Raw genomic sequence first — 18,331 nt, 5'->3', positions numbered from 1 at the left:
CTTTTTTATTTGTAATCGCGCTAAAGGTAACAGTTATGACGCAAACCTCACGAAATTTTGCGTTAAGTCGGGTCAGAATAAAAACCTTTAGGGCTTGAAATGAACCAAAAAAAATTTTTTAGATTTTGTAGTCTCTCAGGTCATAATTATATACCAATTTGCGCCTAATTTTGCGTGGGGTTAGAGTTGAGAACAGCGAAGAAACGCACATATTGGAATCGACACAGCACAGCGGATGAAATTAACCATACATTTTGTGTGAAATATCAATTTTCAAACAAAATAGTTTACTTTGCTGACTTTTTATGAGTGAACGATTGATATTTTTGGATTGTCTACTTTGGCATATAGTTTTGTTTGTGTTGGAGTTAGGTGAATTAAAATTTGCCTATAGAAAAAGCTCTTTTTGTTTATTTACGTACCGAAACCAAAAATTCTATTTGTCTGCCATTCGCCTTACAATTGGAAGAAAAATAAATTTGGTGAACAGGCTATAAATCTACTATATATTCTCATTAATTTCCCTTTTGCTTGACTCACGCGTTCCAATCAATGTATTCCATGACCCACTTACAATCTCCACATTGTCTTTACAATTTTTGAATTTTAGCACATATTGAAAATGATCAGTATATAACTCGTTGTTTGGTAAACCCAACTGCCCATATGCATTCCAACCTGCAGCATATACAGCACCACAATTCATTTCCACCATTGTATGTCTGGCTCCAGTTGCTATTTTAGTTGGAAAACAATCTTGTTCCTTGTTGTCGCAACATGTTAATTCCATTATATCAACTACTTGTGGCACGACGTATATGGCGGGTTCTTTAATTGTACAATTCTTATACATTTTTATTCCAAGTTGACCATTCGAATTGAATCCCCATGTGTAAATATCACCGAATGCTGATATGGCAGCACTGTGCCATCCTGCTGCTGCTATGCATATTATCTGTAATGAGAATGAAACATCATAGTTAAAAATTCTTTTGCCTTTAAAATACTCCAATTCAACCTTTACTTCGATAGCTAATGTTATAAAAGAAATTGGCTTTTTGATTAAAAGTTCCTCTGGTCTTGATAATATAATAATGTTTTTAATAAAAAAATGCCCATAAGATCTGTAGAATATCTTAGTATAATTTTCAATAACTGTATTGGAAATAACCGATGCTTAGAAAGTGTTAAAAACTATTCCGATAGCATAAAGAGGTTTTGTTAAGTTGGATTGGTATATTGTCCTTGCGTATTTGACTAATACGAAACATTTTAGCATAGTGGGGAAGACCTATTAATAATAATAAAGTCTGAAAAATAAAATGTATATTGTTTATACCATAATTCTATTGGGAATGGTGAACACATGTCGGTTATTGAAAACCATTAATTGTCAGTAACAAATAAATAGCGTGGTAAATGTTGACTGTTTGTTTTGAACACCTTACATCATCATATTGATTATATTATTGTCTTTGCTGTAGGTATTTTCTATCTTCAATACCAAAAATTAACATATTGTACGCAATCCCTATATAACAGAGAAAAACAGGACACAAATAAGTTACTCTTAATCATTAAAACTTTAGTTTTTTGTATTTACATTGCACATTACTTTATAAGTATATATTTCCAGTTAAGCATTCATAGAAATAACTATTACAAAACCGTTAGGTCGTACATAATAACAAAAAATATCGACTACGATATGTGCTTTGCAACATCAAGCGTATTTATCACAGGTAATTTACCTTTATTCCTGCTATTGCTTCTATGAGTACGGGTTTCTCCTCAACTCCTATAACACCCAGTCCCAATTGACCTCGTCTACAAATGAATAAAGTGTTCAGTAAAAAGAGTGGGTTTCTTTACATTGCGAAATATTTCAAAAACCATACTTACAATCCATTACCCCATGCGTAAATATCTCCATTGTGAGTCAACATCAGGGCATGTTCAAAACCACATACCAATTGTTTGGACCTAACGTGCTTAGGAAAACAATGCACCTGGGTAGTGCCTGTAAATACTTCATTAGACAAGCCTAAAGCTATCATAATATTGTTGCCACACGCTATTTTCTCTATTTTAACTTTTGAAGCGCAGGCTGATGTCGTCTTTCCAAAGATAGATTTATTTTTTGGTGTAAAACTCTCATTGCTTTGGAATATGACTTCTTTCAAACCATCTTCGCACTGAATTCCATATTTATATACCGTCCCGTTATTTAATAAAATTAAGCAGTATCTATCACAACCAGCTAAACATTTTATTTCATTTTCAGCTTTTATAAGTTTCTCACTTTTTGTTCGGCTGTTAATTAAACCCCTTATTTGTAGGGAGCATCCATTGGCGGCCGCCACATAGCTCCATGAAGATATTAAGTGTGTGGCTCTGACATCAATTTCTAAATAATGTTAAAGATCAATTTTTAAACTCCACAAAAACTATAAATTTAAAATATTAACTACCTTTAAAATATCGTATTATCCGTTCGTCATGAAATTTGCTTAACTGACCAAACTGATTAAAACCACAAGCCAGCCATCGTTTTTCGTTGTGTTTTATGTCAGACGTTGCTAAGTGATCTACGTTGTAATTACATGCTATACTTTCAGTTCCACCCTCCATTCTATTGTCTGTCAGTGCGTATTAAACCTCGCAGGTGTATCGTCGGCTTTTGTATCTCCAAATTTTTAATGTTTTCGCGACATTGGTCATTCCAAAATCGTTGCAAATATTGTTGTTAAATCAGTTGACCTGAATTCGTGAAATGGTATGAAAAAAAACCAAATATGCTGAACTTGGATGTGATAATATCGAATCTTGTGCTTATTTCACAAATAAATGTAACATTTTTATGGAAATTCAGTTGCCATGACTACACAATGACACTTCCACTTAGTATGCACATATGTCAAGTGTTCATCTTCTCACTATACTGAAGAAAATTGTTCCATTCATTTTGGAATGAAATTATATTTATTATATTTACTAATGATTTAAAATTTGGAAACATACGCCGAAATTGTATTTACCAGCAGTAACCGTTTGTTTATTTTGCCAAACAAGTGCATACATACATACTTACAAGTGATGATATACAATAGGTGTGTCTGGTTACCCTAAAATTTGTAACAATTGTTACAAATTGTTACTGGAAGTCGTCTGTTAACCCGAAAGTTCTGCAAAAGAGAGCGGTCGGAGAGAGAAATTTTGACAGTTCTTTCAGTGAGAGTTTGCAAATTTTTGCTGGACAAATTTCTTCTTGCGATCACTTGCAACTCTTCTTCTTCTCCTTCATCGACATTCAACCAGGTGTTTTCTATTGTTTGTTTATTTCTTTTTGTGCTTTTAATTTGAAAATATTTTTTTGGAATTAGTAAGACTAATTGTTTTTGGAGAACAACTTTACAAAATGTAAAGAACATAAATATTAATATGTAATAAGAAAATAAGCGACTATTTCCAACATTTTTAGATAAGCGCCATTAGCAACACGTTGAAAGAATTCCGGGTACACATCAAATATATCCTTCTTTTATTACTCATATTTTTATGTAATTGCTAATTTTCTTTTTGGTTATAAAACTTGTAAAATTGGTGGTGCTTCCTTTCTTTTAATTCTTTTAAGGGGGGACAAATTGGATTGTTTTGACAAAACAGCTGATTAGTTGCAAGCTTCTCTAGGAACACCGTCTGTTTACTTTTCATATTTTCCTTGCAAAAGAGAATAAAACTACCTTACTCTCCCAGAAAGATGTTGCTGGACAATTCCTGGAGGAAAAGTTTTTTAAAATTTTTGAATGAAAAATTATTAAAATTCGTAAAAATTGTTGAAAAATGCATATCATAACAACCTCTGCATGACGTCGTATAAGAAAACACATAAAAACCTACTAATTAAAAAAAAAACATTTTAAAAATGTTGACATATCAATGTTCCCTATGCATACATATACTATTACAAAGTGATATTGTAAGGCAATGATGCAATAGGTGTGTCTGGTTAGTTTTCCAGCAGGAATTATCCTGCAAATACTTTCTGAGAAAGTAAGGGAGTTTTATTCTCTTTTGCAAGGCAAATGCGAAAAGTAAACAGACGGAATTCCTGCAGAAGCTTGCAAATAATCAGCTGATTTGTCAAAACAAACCAATTTGTCCCACATTAAAAGAAGTAAAAGAAAGGAAACACCACCAATTTTACAGGTTTTTTAAATGAAAAAGGAAATTAGCAATAAAATAAAAATATTAGCAAAAAAAAATATAGATTTGATGTGTTCCCGGAATCCTTTAAACGCGTTGCTAATAGCGTTTGTCTAAAAATAGATTTTACTTTTTTGTTACATGTTAATATTTACGTTTTTTCCCATTTTGTAAAGTTGTTCTCCAAAAACAATTAGTCTTGCTGATTTCCAGAAAATATTTCTAAATTGGAAGCACAAAAAGAAATAAACAAACAATAGAAAACATCTGATTGAATGTTTATAAATGAGAAGAAGAAGAGTTACAGGTGATTGCAAGAAGAAATTTGCAAACTCTCACTGACAGGCCTTGTAAGCACAAAGAAAAACTGCCATTGTGATTGAAAAGCCTTACACTGCACAGTGGTCGTGGTCATATGGGAACAGCGGCCGAAAATACTTTCAGTGCAGATATCAATATGAATCTTTGGTTAGGTACCTTGATGACATAAAAATAAGAAATGTGACAAAATGGTGCAACTCGGTGTATGTTTTGGCATGGTCCCCTTACAACGTACCTTCCGAATAAGAGTTTTGCCGAATTCTTGTCACATTTCCACACCAGATTGTTCTGTTATTTTACATTCTAAGGAGTTAAAGAATAATCGTTTTTATACCCTCCACCATACATAGTATGGAGGCTATATTAAGTTCGTCATTCCGTTTGTAACTCATCGAAATAATCATTTTAGACCCAACAAAGTATATATATTCCTGATCAGCTTAAATATAGCCCCCATATAACGGTACCCTCCGATATTCGGTATTTTGAAGATGTTAGCCACATTTTTCAATGGAATTGTCTGAAAATTCACACAAGTAGTTCCTTGTGAATACTTTACCCCCTGAGAGAGAAATGTCTATATAGGTCCACGATATCGTATAGCCCCCAAATAACGGTACCCCCGATATTTGGTGTTTTAATGACTTTACCCACATTTTTCAACGGAATTGTCTGAAAATCCACACAAGTACTTCCTTGTGAATACTTTACCCCCTGAGAGAGAAATGTCTATATAGGTCCACGATATCGTATAGCCCCCAAATAACGGTACTCCCCGGTATTCGGTATTTTGACGATTTTAGCCACATTTAGTGTCTGAAATTCCACAAAAGGAGTCCCTTGTGAGTATTCTACCCCCTGAAAAAGAATTGTGTATATAGGTCCACGATATCGTATATCCCCCATATAACTGTACCCCCCGATATTCGGTATTTTGATGATGTTAGCCAAATTTTTCAACGGAATTGTCTGAAAATCCACACAAGGAATTCCTTGTGGGTACTTTATACCTCGGCACAGAATTATCTATATAGGTCCACGATATCGTATATCCCTCATATAACGGTACCCCCGATATTCGGTATTTTGATGATTTTACCCACATTTTCAAATCGTATTGTCTGAAAATCCATACAAGGAGTTCCTTGTGGGTACTTTATACCTCGGCAGAGAATTATCTCTACAGGTCCACGATATCGTATAGCCTCCATATAACGGTACCCTCGATATTCGGTATTTTGATGATTTTAGCTACATTTTTCAACGGAAATTGTACACAAGGGGTTTTTGTGAGCACTTTAACCCCCGACAGAGAATTCTCTATACACACATTTTCAAATCGTATTGTCAGAAAATCCACACAAGGAGTTCTTTGTGAGCGCTTTACCCCCTGAAAGGGAATTGTCTATATAGGTCCACAATATCGTATATACCACATATAACGGTACGCCCCGATATTCAGTAGTTTGATGATTTTACAACTTTTTCCAATGGAATTGTCTGAAAATCCACACAAGGAGTTCCTTGTGAGTACTTTACACCCAGACATAGATTTGTCTTATTAGGTCCACAATAACATATGTACCCCCATATATCGCACCTTCCTATATTAGATATTGTAAAGATTTAAAAAAAAAAATTAATGGATTTTACTTTTTTGAAAATTTTCTAATTCGTTCCAAATGGTGGAGGGTATTCAAAGTTTGGCCCGCCCGAACTTACTACTTTTTTACTTGTTTAAATTATTTGGAATGGCCCGCCTTCAGGTAGAGTCCCCCTGTAAAGGTACCTCCAACAAAAGAAGTATTTTTTTAAACAAATCAATTCTAAATTTTATTATTTAAAATTTTGTTTGTAAACAAAAATAACAAATTCAATATAAAATTAAATCAAAGTTATTAATGTATATATATATATATATAAATTTCAGTGTTATTCAAGTAATTCAAATACATGTTTTAATAATATAGATTTTTTATTATTTGGTAAAGTTCGCTGTTCCGTTATAAAAGTTTGAGAGCTCAGAAAAATTAATTAAGATCTGTATTTATTGAAACACGAGATTTTTTTCGCGTATGATTTAGTCTAAAACTTTTTTGGATCTTTGTTTATAGACTCCAAGGTCTTCTCCGATAATACTCCAATCGATACCATGGCATATTTTATAATGTCGGATGGATGTAAAAAAATTGCATGTACTATGGGTGGAAGATAGTACCATGGATATCTATTTGTTAACTCTTTAGCGGTTTCCAGTGCAAAGGCCTTAATACTTTCGACATTATTATTGTACCCAGATGACAATGCATGCAACAATATTGAATACCTCTCAATAACATTTTTAACAATCCCTGTTATTTCCGCAGATAAGCTCAAAATAAAACTGACAAAATTGCAGCGAAGTCACTTCAGTATGGGCATAACATACACATCTGACAAAATCTGAGAGTTGAATTAGCACTTTTAAAATCCTAACATTACTAATAGCGTGAAAAATCACGTTGGAGGATTCAGGGGGGAAACTAATCTTAAAGGCAACTCAGAACACGCACATCTTCTATATTATACACAACTATTAAACAAACAAATACCTGCACTAAAAAAGTCAATACCTTGCTTTTCAATAATTATGCCAAGATTTGTCATTTTAAATATATTTAATTTTGTAATACAGTTCAATTTTCACTCCACTTTTGCACTGATCCCACTGACAAAACGCAACTAACTACATTTTCACTTTTTTATGCTATTCTCGAAGTGGACCGTTAGAATGAAGCCAAGATTATTATGTTTTCTAAAAAGCTTAACCCCTTAAGAGTCCATGTGTACACATTTGACAATAAATATCTAATTTTAATTTTTCGAACTTTGGCCAATAGCAGCGACCACTGTACACCAGTTCATTGGTGTTGTTCCAGAACCAGCAACAATACTATATCGTTCCCATAGCCAAATTATATATGGTGAACTAATGCTAAGATATGATAAACAATTCTTTCCTGTATTCCCCCATAACTTCTATGCTCCCGCCTTTTATACCTCGGTACCTCTCTCTCATATATATATTCTAACATACCTGTGTGGCTATCTATCCACCAAGTGGTGAATATAATGTTATAGTTCTAAGGTTATAAGGTTATGTTATAGTTCTGACTATTTTCCATTGGGCAGCACTTGCATTAGCAGACCACAACTGAGCATCCAGGGGATTTTAAATACCAATTCAATTTCTTATACGTCAAATCTTAAACCCAGTGGTTTTTATTTGATCTATACACGATGGAATTGATAGTTGCGAACAATTTAAAAACGCAAAATGTGGAAGATTTTTTTATTTTTTAAAATTTTGCTATGAATTTATTTGGCTGTTTTGAAGATTTGTGTTTCAATTTTACTGCATTTGCATTTTCTCAGCTGCAAGTAACTAACACATTTTTACCATGGCTCAATAAAAAAGGTTTCTCAACTTCAAGGAAACTAGGAAAATGCCATGGCAGAAGAATACAGGTAGATGCATCAACGCTTGGGATCATTTTATGTCAAAAAAAATTAAATGTTTTTTCAAATATAAGTAGATTTTTATATGATTTCTTATCCTACGTCAGTCGGAGGCTATTATAATTCGCGTTTTCAAAAATTTTTAAAAATTTAAATAATTTTTCATTCAACATTTTCAATTCCAAAATTGGTATGACAGTTGATTGTCCCAGCAGCTGTGTCGACGCGTCTACCTATATTCTTCTACCATGGAAAATGCAATTATGTACTGGAGTCTTATTACGTCAAATAAACAGGCAATAACTTGTTTTGTTTTTATAACATTTTTTCACAAAACTCTTATATTGCGGATAACCCACTTCGTACAGCCCCCATATGACGGTACCTCCCTATATTCGGTATTTTTGATGATTTTAGAGACATTATTCACCGGAATTGTTTCAAAGTTGATATTTGATGTTCGTAATGGATGATATAGCCTATGATGAATTTAGCGACATTATTCACCGAAATTGTTTCAAATTTGATATTTGATGTTCGTAATGGATGGTTGAATGGATGGATTTGTCTGTGCAGGTACACGTCTTCGTAGAGCCCCGATACAACGGTACATCCCTATATTCGGTATTTTGATGATTTTAGCGACATTATTTACCGGAATTGTTTCAAATTTGGTATTTGAGTTCGTAATGGATACTACAGCCTAAGACAGAAAATTGTCTGTGCAGGTCCACGTCTTCGTATAGCCCCCATATAAGCGTACCTCCCAATATTCCGTACTTTGATGATTTTAGCTACATTATTCACCGATTTTGTTTTAAGTTTCGCATTTGAATATTGTAATGGCTTATGACAAAAGTTACCTATGCAGGTCCATGTCTTCGTATGGACCATAACAACAACAGCCACATTCGGTATTTTTAAGATTTGAACAGAATTTTGTAACGGATTTTATTGTATTTAAGAATTGCCAAATTCGTTCCAAATGGTGGAGGGTATTCAAAGTTCTTACTTACAGTAACTTACAGCTTTTTTACTTGTCTAAAATTATATAATTTAATTTAATATTAAAATAATCTACTAATGTAGATCAAGGTGTTACATACGAAATGACTCTCCATACTGTGGTAGATGTTATTAAAAATCCAAACACAGGGATTTATACTATTATTTAAAATTACGTAACCTTGCCACAGACACATTAGCTTTTTCGCAAATTCAAACATTAAATGTCATTTCAAATGAGCATATCCATCTCTGCATTTTCTGTAATTTACCTTGTCCAATTTCACTGGAGGAAAAAGAGGTTCACATCTCTGATTTCTGTGTATACAATGGATTTATAAATATAATTTTGACAATGAGATGTCAAACGAATAATTTTCAAAAAAATTGTAAACATATGAATGAATGATTTTACCTTACTAATTCTACCATGATTTTGATTCACAGATACACATTTTCTATAAATTCCATTTTTATTTTAGGGCCTATTATCACTACTTCGAAAGCTAAGACCAAATCCTGAAAAAGAAGCTAGAATATTATTGTTGGGACTGGACAATGCGGGGAAAACGACTATATTGAAACAGCTGGCCAACGAAGAAATTACAACGGTAAAGTCCATATAATCCCACACTATATTGAAGACAAAAATATGACCCGTCTTTCCGTTCTATAACCAATAATTTGTTTTCAGGTTACTCCGACTGCTGGTTTCAACATCAAATCTGTATCTGCTGATGGTTTCAAACTAAATGTTTGGGATATTGGTGGCCAATGGAAAATTCGACCATATTGGAAAAACTACTTTGCGAATACAGATGTTTTGGTAATTAAATAAATATCTTATTTTTGTATTTAGTTCAAATTATATCGTAGTACTACCATTTGTTAAATTCAACGGATTCATTCAATATTTCATGGTACAATAAACTGGTATTGCAAAACTACCAGCTAATTACAATTTTTTCTGAGTGTGCCCAACTTCCGTCAGCCCTGTGGTTGCATTCATTTGCTCTATTCTAGTACATGCAAGAATCTACTAATTTTACAATTTTCTTAATTTTAATTTAATTTAGACCTTTTATTCATAATTTTGCGATTTCATTTCATTTCGTCGATATTTTCTGCTAACTCAAAAAATGAGTTCCCACTACGCATTAGTTGCCAAAAAAAAAAGTAGACACCCAGAAATTGAAATTGTAGTATTAATTCGAGGTATCCTCATCCAAACAACATCCGGCTCGGTGCAGTTGAAAAAAATGTTGGAGTAATAAACAACATATACCGAATAAACATATTGCAAAAAGTAATCAGAAAAAACATCGGATACAAAACTGTAATTTTTATGTTTACAAATTTGTTGTTTAATGTGAAAATATACATGCATATCACAAAATCGTATCGAAATGGTTTGAATTTCGCAATTCAAAATCGTACGTTTTTGTTTTGGCTTTTTCAGATTTCGTACGATTTGGTGAGCTATGAATTTTGTATCTATAAATATGTGAAATATGTATTGTGGAATGCTGTTTAATCAATAATCATTAATTAATATTTTTGGGGCAGTTACAGGAATTCGGTCCGAAGCATCTCTTAAATTCCTCCGGCGTATTTTTTCAGTATTGTGTACATTTCTTTGCGCCTCAATTACAAAAACAATCGAAACTCCCGGCATTTCGTAAACAAATTATGAAAATAACTTTCTTTTTGCACAAAAAACTCTCCCTAACAGACTATTTTTTACAAGTTACACTTCTACAATGTTTTCTAATCATGTGTTTTGTTTTGATTCCTCATTCATTCCCCTAATGTTACCATATTGAATATATAATGTTGCCATATTTACACTGAATTCATAGTTCATCAAATCGTACGAAATCTGAAGAAGGTAAAACAAATTGCGAAATTCAGACAATTTGTGACATGTCTGATAGAAAGGTTTATTACAGGACCTATAGACGGTTGGCCAGTAAGCCCATCTTTTAACCAAGTTTACTGTCAAAACACATAATTGTGATTTAAAATTTAAAAAAATTCAAATCGCAATAGTGAAGCATTTATAATTTTATTGTCAAATTGCTGTTAAAAGTAGTTTTCTTCTCCATCCTTATGTAGGCCTTGATCCGTTATTCTTTTTTGTTTGCTTTATACAAATAGAATAAACAGTGTTGCGTAAAAATCACTATAACTGCTACCTTAAACAGCCAAAGTCGTAACTCTAACGACTAAAAAGAAAATCTTAAACAATAGTTTTTATGCTTTAACTTCAATACAAATAACATAAAAACCACTAAATTGGCATCTCTAATTTTGACAATGTTTTGGAAAAAATTGTACACATATGATTGCACAAGGTTACTTTACTTTGATTCTGCCAATATTACAACTCAGGGTACAATGAAGCCAAGGTAGGGCAAAACCACTAATCGATTTCATTTTTTTTATTTTCTCAATTTTAGTTATGTATGTGTGTGTTCTTTACTTGTAATCAAAATGTCTTTTACCACGTATATATAGCCAACATTTAACAGTTTTGTTGAAATTGTTCTATATAAAGATACATACATAGAATCATGGCTCAATAAGAAATGTTGCTCAACTTCAAAGAAACTAGAAAAATGCAACTCTGTAACGGAGTCTTATAGTGTAAAATATTCTTTTACATATCCAACAGTTTGTTTTGTTTATTTTTACAAATTGTAGGACAATACAGTTTTATCCCAAAATTGTACAATGTGTTGTCCATTAACGTCGAGAATATACATTTATTTTGCAACCGAATTTGAAATAATTTAAAATTATTGTATTTTTTATTCAAAACAATACACACACATACACAAAATGTGTATATGTTTTGACAGAATAAGGGTACCAAAAGAAAAAAATTGTACTTAGGAGGTGGCTTTGTTCTACCTTCTGTAATTATGCCATGCATAGAATATAATTTTGAAAAGAACCATGACCTTTAACTTATTTTATATATTTTCCCAAAAAGTCAAACAAAAAACAACATCATCAATAAATACTGACAGTACCAGCCATACAGTGAGGCCTTATATTTTGCAATTTTATTAAACATTCCCCACCTTCCTTTTATTTGTCGACTTTCAGATTTATGTCATAGATTGTACTGATCGGGAAAGATTGGGAGAAACCGGAAACGAGCTTTTCGAAATATTAATGGACAACAGACTTAAACAAGTGCCGCTTTTAATTTTCGCTAACAAACAGGATTTACCAAATGCAATGACCTCTTCAGAAGTTGCGGAAGCAATCGGCCTGGTTCGCTTGGAGGAACGTACTTGGCAAATAAAAGCATGTTCAGCAGTGGAGGGAACGGGAATTAAAGTGAGTATAATTTGGCAATTTCATAACCCTACTTTGAAATACAAGACAAATGAGATCATAGACATTTCCAGCAAAATTTACTCCACTAATTCTTTTGGAAGAGAAAATTAAAAGACATTTACTGAAAATATTTGCTCGCGATAATACATTGGAAGATGCATTATTGCGCCTAAACTGTTCCTTAAACTATTATGGCAATACAAATAGTAAAACATGTTTCGACTATACCCTTCAACGATGATTAATAGCATTATCTCGATTAATATGTTTACTTCTCCCAAATTAACGATGATTTTAATACACAATTAAATCAACTCAAAACTTTGATTTATTTTAAATCCAAAGTCGCAAATGTTTCCGCAAAGGCGTTCTTTACATTTTGCATTGGAACAAGAACAAAAAACTCATGGTACAATGATATCAAGGTAGGGCTATGATACCATATGATTTTAATTTTTTTATTTTCTTGGCTTAATATGTCAACTTTTTTTTTGTTTATGTATGTGTTTTCTTTTCAATAACGAAAAGTTTGTTCAGAAAATATTCAAATTCGTGTGTTTTCAAAATGTTTATTTCAACCTATGCATCGACAAAATCTAGAGTTTTTGTAGCGAAATAATCGTTTAGAGATATATAGTACATGATTTTGAAAAGAAGTGTTGACTTTCCATTCAGTTATCGCGTTTTTCAATTATTTACTCAAAATAAATGCAACAAGTTGTTTGATTTTTTATTGTTTTGATACTAATTCTGACATTACAAGCCAAACAGGTAGACCTCTATACTTGCAATTTTTTCAAAGTTGACCTACCTTCTCTTCATTGTACCATGAAAAAACTTAACACTTTATTGGCTCATAATTATACAGGGTGAGATAAAAAACTGCAACAAAGTCAAACGCCATTATTTTTACATGTTTTTTTTTTAAATTTTATTGAATGAAAGCAAAAATGTCGGAAATAGCTACAAATTTTAGAATAAGTTTATATTTGTTCGAATTGGTGACAATTTGTCTTTATTAGATCATTTGATAAATTATTTTTGACTGTTTTTTACTGTTAATGGATGTATACGTAAACAAACATCAGCTAAGCGGCATCTATCTAAACACCAAGATATGGTCCTTAAAATGCAACTACTGTCTTTATAAAAATTGTCATCTGTGTTGGTGTATCGTTAGTTTTACTGCAACAGAAACATATAAAAACAAACAAACAAGCCTTTGAAACTGAAAAAAGGAGATAGAAATAATTCCCATGCATAGGCAAATATTTTAGCTGAATTGTTGCCATACATTCGCAGACTCCGAGTGATCATATTTTCTTTTATTTAGTAAAATCACAAATATTCATCATTATATTCTTCTGATCTTTATTTAAATTGTTGAGTATCATTTGTTGACTTTGATGCGGTTAGCAACATTAACAAGTAAAAAAACATTACGTTCGGCCGGGCCAAACTTTTAATACCCTCCACCTTAGGGTAAAATAAACATTAGAAGAAATGTGGCAAAAACCATTAAAATGCCGATTATGGGGAGGTACCGTAATATGGGGTCTACACCAAAACGTGGACCTATAATTACAATGTTTCGCCACACGAACTAGGACCCATTATGGCCCACAAATACCAATTTTTAGACAAATCAGTGAAAAAATGTGGCAAAAACCATCAAAATACCGAATATCGGGAGGTATCTTTATATGGGGGCTATATCAAATAATGGACCCGTGCATGAAATGTTTCGCCACCGAAGCTGGAACCAATTATGACCAACAAATACCAAATTTCAGACAAATCCGTGAAAAAAATGTGGCAAAAATTATTAAATTACCGAATATCGGGAGGTCCCGTTATATGGGGGCTATACCAAAACGTGGACCTATAATTAAAATGTTTCGCCACACGAACTAGGACCCATTAGGACCCACAAATACCAATTTTTAGGCAAATCAGTGAAAAAATGTGGCAAAAACCATCAAAATACCGAATATCGGGAGGTACCGTTATATGAGGGCTATACCAAATCATGGACCCATACATGCAATGTTTCGCCACTGGAGCTGGAAGCCATTATGACCAACAAATACCGATTTTCAGACAAATCCGTGAAAAAATGTTGCAAAAATCATCAAATTACCGAATATCTGGAGGTACCGTTATATGGGGGCTATACCAAATTTTGGACCCATACATGCAATGTTTTGCCACACGCTCAGGGACCTGCTATGACCTACAAATACCAATTTTAAGACAAATCCGTGAAAAAACGTGGCATAAATCATCAAAATACCGAATATCGGGAGGTACCGTTATATGGGGACTATACCAGAACGTGGACCGATATATCTGATTTTCAATACCAACCATCCTAGACACAATGCAAATAGCTCTGCTAAATTTTGGAGCTCTACGTCAAATAATGTGGGCTGTATCGTGATTTCAACAGACAGACAGACAGACAGACAGACGGACATCGTTAAATCGACTTAGAATTTTATGCTGATTATGAATATATATACTTTATGGGGTCTAAGACGAATATTTAAGGATGTTACAAACGGAATGACAAAGTTAATATACCCTCCTTTCCAAGGTGGAGGGTATAAAAAAATAACTTAAAGCGTGAATTCTTTTCAGTTTTAATTTTTAAACCATTGTTTTGCAAATTCTTGAGTAAATAAAAAAGCGCGTATGTATACGTAAATAAAAATCTGCTGACTTACATTTTATGTAATTTTATACTTGCCTAAACAATTGGAATTTGAAAGTTCAATTTTGAAATTGAGTCGATTAAAAATGGCTAGTCTGAGAGCGCTGTAAGACTTTTCATTCATGATTTGATATTTTTTGGATCTTCGATCCAAGGTAGAATTAAGAAGGTAAAATCATGTAGTCTTATGTTTACAATTTTTTTCAAAATTATTCATTTGACAACATCTCATTGTCAAAATATACATTTATAAATCCATTGTACATACACATATCAGAGATGATGCTTTTTATGCAGTGAAATTTGACAATGTAAATTACAGAAAATACAGAGGTGGGAAGGTTTATTTGAAATGACTTTACCTTCTTAATTTTTTCCATGAACATTTACATCGCTCTGACAAATTTTTGTTTTTTTTTTTAATGCATGAATTCATTTGTCTTGTATACTCTAAACAAAGTGCATAGTATATACTTGAATGTAATTATATAAGAATTACAATGAAATAATGTTTCTACTACTATTTTTACAGGAGGGAATGGACTGGGTATGCAAGAATATGAAAAAATAAGATAGCCCTTTGTTAACTCCTAAATTATTATTATTGGCTATACGATAGCCCTAGCACACATTAACCATTTTATTGCATTATATTTCGAGTTATATCACCTGTATTTATATATAATAAATAAATTTTAAATATGATGTGATTAATTAATTATACACTGAATACTTTTGAATATCGAAACAAATATGCACAAGAATGTATATAATGTATATTGTTCAGACTGCTGTCATTTCTAAGCCACTCGTCCGACAGCTGTTAAAATTATAGCAGAAAAAAACTTATTCGTGATGGAATTCAAGCGTGATAGTGGCAGGGAAACCACAAGTGACTATGGTTAGAGCACTCCAGCATTTACGTTAACGTGATACTGGTAGGGTAGCCCGACGTCAAGGAAGTGGACGGAAGAAAACAGCAACATCAGCAGAAATGGTTTGAAAAGTAAAGAAGCGACTTGATCGCAGTGGCCGAAAAATGGCTCGTGAGCTGAACATATCGCAATATTCCATTCGACAAATATTGAAAAATGAGCTCAGGGTAAAGCCATTTAAATTTCAAAAAGTGCGAGAACTTACACCGCAACAGAAATAAAATAGACTCAAAAAGGTAAAGAGTTGCTTGGCCGATAGTGGTGAACTGCCGAATTTGGTTTTCTCCACCCGACATTCGGCATTTTCTTCGCGGATTTGTCTAAAAATTGGTATTTGTGGGTCCTAATTTGTATAATGTTTCCTTTATCCTAAGGCGGAGAGTATTAAAAGTTTGGCTTAGCCGAACTTAATATTTTTTTACTTGTTTTCAATGGAATCGACATGGGAGAACTGTCGATTCAATAAAGATGGCGACACCAGTATTAACTGAGAAACAAACTCGAGTATTAGGACTATTTAGTGAAACAGCAGGAAAACTGGAGGCCCCTCAAGATAAGTTGCATTTAAAACATGGATCATCACCTGTCTTCGCCTTCGAGATTCGCCTGGGAGATTCTATAGGTTTTGCGGCACGTATGCTTACGAAATCGATGTCAAAATTAGAATAGGACTATTTGTGTAGACCTATAGATTTTGGCCTTCATCTCAATAGGTATTTGCGGCCCCTGTTTTCAATTTTTTGGGGCACAAAATAGATGGAAGGGTTATCCATGGATAGACATATTGAATCAGTGTGTGGCTCTCGAAAACCGCAAACAAATCATGAACTGCAATTATTTTTGGTCATTCTATTACAACTCCTTCATACCAAATCTCTCTTCAAGAAGTAGACCCTTGCGGAACATTCTAACACAAGACAAATTTCAGAGAAATATCTACAGATGGATAGGGAGACACTAGCATTAATTTGGGCTGCACAGAAGTTTTTTTTACATCTTCCACAGCATTGGACCTTGTTTACGGACCTCAGGCCTTCGTCCCAAATATTGTACCCTAATAAATCATTGCCGATAATATGTATTTGGGGAATGGCCAACTACGCCAATTATCTTGGGGAACTTCGATTTTCGTCGTAGTTTTTAAGCCAGACAAATCCAATGTAAATGCCGATATGTGTTTGAGAAAACTAGAGGTGAACTACAAATAACAAGAGGTTACTTGGTGTTCGATCACCGCGTTGCAATTCTGACTTCCCTCCAGAAGAGAGTTTTGATGGAATTACATTCGGCTACTTTAGGCATCGTAAAGATGAAGGTCATGGCTGTTTTTTTGTATATTGCAACCAACTTCAGACTGCTGTCATTTCTAAGCCACTAGTCCGACAGCTGTTGAAATGATTCAAGTGACAGCTCATTATATTGGTTACAAACGTTCAAAAGCATTTTGGAGAAAATTTTCCAGAAAAAAAGTTATTCGTGATGGAATTCAAGCGTGATAGTGTGATTTCTTTATATTTGGCTGGAAAACCACAAGTGGCTATCGTTAGAGCACTCCAGCATTTAAATGTGAATAAATCTTTTGCGTCTTGGTCAATCGCTCGTTACCGTGATACTGGTAGCGTAGCCCGACGTCAAGGAAATGGACGGAAGAAAACAGCAACATCAGCCGAAATGGTTCGAAAAGTAAAGAAGCGACTTTATCGAAACCCGCATCGCAGTGGCCGAAAAATGGCTCGTGAGCTGAACTGTCGAAATATTCCATTCGGCAAATATTGAACAATGAGCTCGGGGTAAAGACATTGAAATTCCAAAAAGTGCAAGAACTTACACCGCAACAGAAAGAAAATAGATTCAAAAAGAGGTAAACAGTTGCTTTGCTTGCCCGAAAGTGAAGAACTGCCGAATTTGGGTAGTGTTTTCTTCGATGAGAAAATATTCGTTGTCCAGCAGTTTGTAAACAAACAAAATGATCGCGTTTACTTTCCAAAGAGGTCAGCTGAAAATGTGCACCTTCGTGGTGTGGTGTGTGGGCCGCCATAACAGCCGATGGTCGCTCTCCGTTTGTATTAATAAACCGTGGCATCAGAGTAAATGCCGAATATTATCGTGAAAATATTCTGGAGGGTGTATTAAGGCCTTGGGCACGCAAATATTTTGGCCGCAGACCTTGGACATTCCAACAGGATTCAGCACCATCGAACTCAGCACGCGCCAACCAAGAATGGTTATAAAATGAGGTTCCTCGCTTCATTTCCAGCGCACAATGGCCACCAAAATCTCCGGATACCAATCCGTTAAACTATTG

The 18,331-nt window shown here is 33.6% G+C and overlaps 2 protein-coding genes across 2 annotated transcripts; one reads left to right on the top strand and one right to left on the bottom strand.

Annotated features, from left to right (window-relative positions):
• Window positions 1-478: 478 nt before the first annotated feature.
• Window positions 479-2,643, bottom strand: LOC101891016 (uncharacterized). The gene is made up of 4 exons (XM_005186239.4): window positions 2,472-2,643; window positions 1,903-2,407; window positions 1,752-1,827; window positions 479-955 (listed from the first exon to the last, which is right to left on the bottom strand). The coding sequence occupies exons 1-4, from the start codon at window positions 2,629-2,631 to the stop codon at window positions 503-505; spliced, it is 1,194 nt and encodes a 397-aa protein (XP_005186296.1). The 5' UTR covers window positions 2,632-2,643; the 3' UTR covers window positions 479-502.
• On the top strand, window positions 2,637-15,805 carry LOC131800926 (ADP-ribosylation factor-like protein 3). The gene is made up of 5 exons (XM_059118792.1): window positions 2,637-2,776; window positions 9,513-9,641; window positions 9,725-9,856; window positions 12,142-12,378; window positions 15,624-15,805. Exons 1-5 carry the CDS (start codon window positions 2,774-2,776, stop codon window positions 15,660-15,662), a joined length of 540 nt encoding a protein of 179 aa, XP_058974775.1. The 5' UTR covers window positions 2,637-2,773; the 3' UTR covers window positions 15,663-15,805.
• Window positions 15,806-18,331: the final 2,526 nt, after the last annotated feature.

Source organism: Musca domestica, unplaced genomic scaffold (genome assembly GCF_030504385.1).
Source record: "Musca domestica strain aabys unplaced genomic scaffold, Musca_domestica.polishedcontigs.V.1.1 131, whole genome shotgun sequence".
NCBI lineage: Eukaryota > Metazoa > Arthropoda > Insecta > Diptera > Muscidae > Musca > Musca domestica.
The sequence above is the reverse complement of the archived record's forward strand: the minus strand, read 5'-3'. Positions and strand labels throughout refer to the sequence as shown.